General features: G+C 53.4%; 1 protein-coding gene across 2 annotated transcripts in view; it reads right to left on the reverse strand.

The window, feature by feature from the left end:
- Window positions 1-4481, reverse strand: part of SALL1 (spalt like transcription factor 1) — a 14862-nt gene extending 10381 nt beyond the window's left edge. Inside the window, exon 1 of one of the 2 annotated variants that reach the window (XM_059481619.1) lies at window positions 4318-4481. In XM_059481619.1, the coding sequence (XP_059337602.1) occupies window positions 4318-4393 (76 nt within the window). In that variant the 5' untranslated portion in view covers window positions 4394-4481. Of the gene's footprint in view, window positions 1-2223; window positions 2316-4317 lie in introns of those variants that run through there. The other variant, XM_059481620.1, reaches the window with a different exon arrangement.
- Between the last annotated feature and the right edge of the window lie 1260 nt (window positions 4482-5741).

Here is a 5741-nt window from a genome sequence, read left to right on the forward strand (position 1 = left end):
AGGGGAATAGGGTTAGCAAAAGAAGCAAAGCTGATAAGGTGAAGCTAAAATAAACTACTAACTTCCTGCTAAGCAACCAGTAAGACTCAATTCGGGGGTCACTGGCAAGATATTGAAGTACATATTGTGATCTGAACCCTGTCACCTTTGGATGGAAGGAGGCTAGCAAAGGTTAAAACAGCTGAACACTTCTTTTTTTTTTTTTTCCTTCCCCAGCACCAGCCATACAGACACGAAGCAACAATTTCGCTCACCCGTTTCAGCTTTCAGCTTTTCGAGACTGGAAGCACAAAGGTGTGATGTACCTTCAAGTGTGGAAAACACACAGGGCACAGATCCTTCAGGGTGCCTCTGGCAGGAGCTGCCCCTTTTGTTTTTTACAAACGGTTTCAAGAATCATAATTGTGTTTTCTGAGGCATGTCAGGTCATTTCAATAAAGATTCATGTTTTCACAATTAAAGCATGAATATGGTTAAAAGCCAGATATACAATAAGCACTGGTACAGCTAAATATACAGGAGGGCTTGTCCTCGGGGAGCCAGATGCTACTTAGCATCAAAAAGATAAATAAGGTACAAACTAAAACATAAATATTTTGCAGCAAGACAAAGATTGGGGTTATGCAGGGGAAACACACACACAACGGGTCTGAACTAACACTGGCTTTAGACAACTTCCACCATATGGGTTTCAGTAATTATTTCTGAATTGCATCTGCATAAGTGATATTTCACAAGGCCCTCTACACCCTGGGCTCACCTTTGGAAAAAACCCCAAGTGTCTGTATCCTGAACCAACAGATTGCAGCTACCTCACAAAAAGGCCTAATTATGTAATGAACTAAAAGCAGCCTAACTGTGCAGTTCTGTCTCCTAAGCATCCTGTCCTCCAGATCCCACTGAAGAAAGCAATCCTAATTTCTTTTATTTCATGGGCCCAGTAACAATTATGTGGATGATCGTAATGCTGCAGCAGGAATTCACCAAAATCCATTATTGACATGAAAGGGCACTGGTTCTGATGAGGCTTTAAAAGAAAGGGCAGTAAATATTTTCTCTTTGTCAAAGTCTAGATGGTTTATTTCTCCAGTATAACTTCTGCCTTGGAACATTGCACCCCAAAAATGTTTTTTACAATTTGGAATGTAATTCCAAGAAACCAGAAAAAACAATCTAAAATGTCATGAAAGTGGCTGCAGTTATTAACAAAAGGAAATAATCCCACGATCTCTTACCCACTTCCTAGCAGTAATTAGTTACTTGTTGAATATAATTTATGCTGCAAGTAATTTCTGCTATTAATTTGAGAGGTGCTCTGGTTACTCCAATACGAACTTTCTCAAATGTGCACATACACAGGATTTTACAAGGGTAAACCTACTTATCCATTGATTGCACCAGAAATATATTTTAAAGTGAAAAGTCTTCCTGGTGGGGGTGAACTCATGAGCTTTGAACTTAAAAAAAAAAAAAAAAAAAAAAGAAAAAAAAGAGAGAGACTGAGATAAGAAAAAAGGCCAAACCAAAACATGCTGATGCAGTGCCAGGAACTTTTTTCCCTACTGATCTTTAGGTATGAAACCATAGCAAAAAGTTTTAAAAACCCGGAATTCAAATTAGATGCGAGAAATTTTCACAGAGCCACTCTACGGATTCGCCCAAAATCCTGCCCAGCAGTACCTTACTGCAAGTGCCCGCAGAGGAGCGATGCTCCCCTCGCTGCACCCTGCGCAAGCCGGACATGGATTAGCAAACCTGAACTCACAGCGTGAAAGGAGAGGAAAGAAGCGCTCGGAATTCCCAAGTTTTGTTTTGCAATTTCACAGGCGCACAAGGCAAGCTCGTCCCCGCCGAAGCTCTCCCACCGTGTCTTGCTCAAGGGAGAAGCTGCTGCCAGGGCCGGGGAGCCCGGGAAGGCGGGGGTAGCTCTATGCTAATGCTCCTGCAGCGCCCGGAGCCCTGAAGCACCATTACAAAGCACACCTTCTGGGCAACTGACTCCAAACTCAGCGTCCAGCCATGTAAACCAGCCACAAGCCGGCACCAGGACTCGAGAAGGGAAGGGGGAGGCTGCTACAGATTTTGTAGTACAGCACACTGCTTTCCTAGAATAGTTTTAAAACAGAATAAACTTCGTCATTCTCTTCTTTAACTTACGACTGCCACCCAAACGAAACAAAAGCTTCACTTCCACACCATCATTTCAGGCAAGATTCAACTTACTTCAAGGACATCCTTTAGCAACAGGCAGGAAAGCTGCTCAGTTAACATTCCTTTCTCACACTCCCACTGTACTTCATTTGAAAACGATGTGCAAAATCAGATCAAAAGACTAAAAACAGAAGAAAACGGCTACTTTAAAAAAAAGATACTTTGAAGTGGTTTTGACCTGTTCCACCTACTAAAAACAAACCAAAAAAGATAGCAAATGTCAAAAGATGCAATCATACGAAGTGAAGATGTAAAAAAATCCCTCTCTGCTTTTCTTTTCTCTGCTCACTTTAAGAAGTTCCAAATTCTTTCACAGAAGGCCGATGAAAGACAACTAAAACCCTAACGCTTCTCCAACTGCTACTCCAAACTTCGAGCGGAAGTGGGAATAATATCGTAAGAAAAAGAAATACGTTTACTGAGATGAGAAAGGGGATCACGCTGAGGAAACGGTAAAACTCGAGTGCACTCAAAACTCACAAAACTCACTTAAAAACCCCAAATCGACTCTCAGGACCCAAATGACATTTAAGAAATGTTTCGCAGAGCGCCGCGGAGCCAGTGCTGATCTATTTGCTGGTGTACGAGAAGGGCATTCAGGGCATTTCGGAAGCCGGGTAAATGCTCCCAGCTAAGCACAACATCCCGCAAACTTTCCGCCCCGTTTCCACGCGCGGAGTCCGGCCCCTGTCGCGGCGCGGCCGAGAGGCGCGGGCGGGCGGCGGGGCCCGGGCGCGGCTCGTTGGGCTCGGCGGGCCCAGCGCTCCCGCACCGCGGCTGCGGAGGGTCCCGCGCCGCCGCTGCCCCGGGGAGCCGCCGCGGGGAGCGCCCGGTGCTCCGAGCGGCGGGGCCGGCCCGGGAGGCGCAGGGGCTCCGCCGCGCCCGGTCCTCCCTTACCTGCCCGCCTGAAGCGCTTCCGCGCCGCCCTCCGCACCCGCCGCGTCCCCCCGCGGGCCCCCCGGCCCTCGCCCTCCTCATGGCCGCCGGGGGGCCGGAGCCTGCGCCGGCAGGGATGGGAGGACTGCCCCGGGCCCCGGACCGACCACTTGTCGCCCCGCGTCCCAGCACAGGTACGGGCAGAGGGAGGCACGGTCCCCGCTGCCCGCCGGGCTGCGCCGAACTCCTACGAAATCCCCCTGTTCCGGAGGGGAGGGAAAAAAGGAGTAAGAAAAAAAAAAAAAGAAAAAGATACTTCACACGCTCCCACTGCAAATCCGGGCGGACACAAAGCCAGCGTTTATCCCTCGCTTACCGGCTTGGAGGGAAGCGGGAGACGGAGGAAAAAAACACCAAACAAACAAAAAAATACCCAAAAATCACAACCTTAGGGAAAGCAAATCGGCTCCCCGCTGCCCGGAGCCTCCGCGCTGCGGCCGCCGAGTCCCTTCTGAGCGCGGAACCCGCGCGGCGGCGGCAGCTCCCGGGACGGGGCGATCCCCCCGCGGCCCGGCCCGGCCCGGCCCGGCGGCAGCGGCGGTAACTTTTCCGCCTCCAGGAAGCCTCTGGTGCAGCCGGAGGCCGGGGCTGCGGGGCAGCGTCCTGCGCCCGGCGGGACTGCGGGGGAGCGGGGGGTGCGGAGCGCCGGGGTCCGCGGGGGGGTGGCGGAGGCGGTGAGAAAGGAAAGTGGGTGCCCGGGGGGGATTTTCCGGCCCTTTCGGGGGGACGGCGCGGGCAGCGTGTGTGGCCGGACGGGGCATCGGTCCCGCGGGGCTCCGGGATCAGCCGCCCCACCGCAGCCCCACTTTGTTTCGCAGCTCCGCGGGGCGCGGAGAGAGACGCGGGGGGCGCGGATCCATCTCCCGCGGGCTCAGGATGCCAGACCGCCCCGCTGGGAGAGGGCGGAGGGAAAACATCAAAAAACGGAAAGAGTTTGGAGTTTCGTTAAGAAACAGACGAAACAAAACGCTGAGTTAAAAAAATAAGATAAAACCCAAGAACTTGGACCAAAACCTCTGAAGGACCCCCCCTCCCCCCCGCGTATAACTCCGGGAGATCCTGTTGTCCCGCACCAGTGCCCGGCGCGGTTCCGACTCCCCGCAAGGTAAGTTCATCTATTTTGTGTGTGTTTGTGTTAAAATGTGTGCGAGGGAGAGGAGAAGAACTCACCATTTCGCTGGGATAACAAGGCCAGATCGGGATCGGATTGGAAATGCTGAGGCTTCGCCTGCTTCCTCCGCGACATGCTGGCTCAAACATCAGCTGGGGCAGAATAAAAAATTACTAAAAAAAAATCTTCTCAAAATTACGGAAATCGAGCCTCCCCCCCCCAGCCTCCCCGATCCTCCGCGCACCGCGCATGTGTCCTGCTATAATTATGATTATCAATAATGCATTGCGATTAATCATAGAGGGGCTCTTTGAAAGGCGATTGGCACATGGCCAGCTCTATTCAAACCAGCTCGCCTTAATCAATTAGGCGCTGATTTGCTGGAGACCCTTGTCTCTCCGCCGCTCCCACCCAATGAGTCGATCCATGTGGCAGGAGAAGGGGCTGGATTTCCCCAAAGCTGTTTGGATACAGTTTAACCCTCTTAGCAACCAGCTGGAGCTGCATCGCGCCATCCCGGTTACTATAGGAATGTGTCTCCCTTCGCCCCTTCCTCCAGCCCCGACGGGCTCCCCGCGCCTCCCGCCCTCCTTCCCGCAGTTTTGCCCTGCGTTTCAATTTTCTTTTTTCTTTCTTTTTTCTTTCTTTTTTTTTTTTTTTCTTTTTTCTTTTTTTTTTTTTTTTTAACTCCCCCCGCCTGGCCTGCAGCCCGCACCGGTGGAGGGAGGGCAGGGTGACCAATAATCGATCGGGGGAGGACGCAGGGCTGGGGCGGCCGGCAGGGAGCAGCGGCCCCGGAGGATCGGCCCCGCACCCGGCAAGTGCGTGCACGGGGAGAGCCCGGCCCCGCTCCGGCTGCCGCTCGCTCCGTCCCGCTGCTGCAAAAAAGTTTCTAGTGTATTTTTTTTCTTGGTTTTTTGTTTGGTTTTTTTTTTTTTTTTTTTTTTTTTTCGGTGCTTTTTCCCCCCCTTCTCTTATCCCCGCTTTTACAAATAAAAATCCATTTCGCCCTCTCCCAGGTCTCTCTCTCACTACCCCCCCCCCCCCCCCCCACACACACACACACACACTTCTCTTTCCATATATCACGGCCCGAGGGGTGCTGAAAATAGGAAGGGTTTGTTTTTTACCTCACACATTCCCAGGACAATTAGGGCGCCGCTGGGAGCGGCGGGCGGACCAGGCGGCCGCTCCGCCCCCGCGCCGCGCGGGTTGGCTGCGCCCGCCGTCAGTCCGCCCGCGGAGCCCGGTGCGGGCGGCGGCGGGGCCGCGGCGGGGGGCGCGTCCCGCTCCGCGGCCCCGGCCCCCCCTCCCCCGGCTCGCTCCTGACTTTTGTTCCCTCTTGGACGTGGGAGCGACGCGCATCTGCCCGCCGGAGGCGCCCCGGCCGCGCCGAGCGCGGAACGGAACGGCCCGGCCCGGTTTGCCCGCGGTGCGCGCAGGCGGGGCCCGGCCGGGCTGAGGGTGGCGCGGCGGGGCCGTC

This window comes from Ammospiza nelsoni, chromosome 13, assembly GCF_027579445.1.
Source record: "Ammospiza nelsoni isolate bAmmNel1 chromosome 13, bAmmNel1.pri, whole genome shotgun sequence".
NCBI classification, from domain to species: Eukaryota; Metazoa; Chordata; class Aves; order Passeriformes; family Passerellidae; genus Ammospiza; species Ammospiza nelsoni.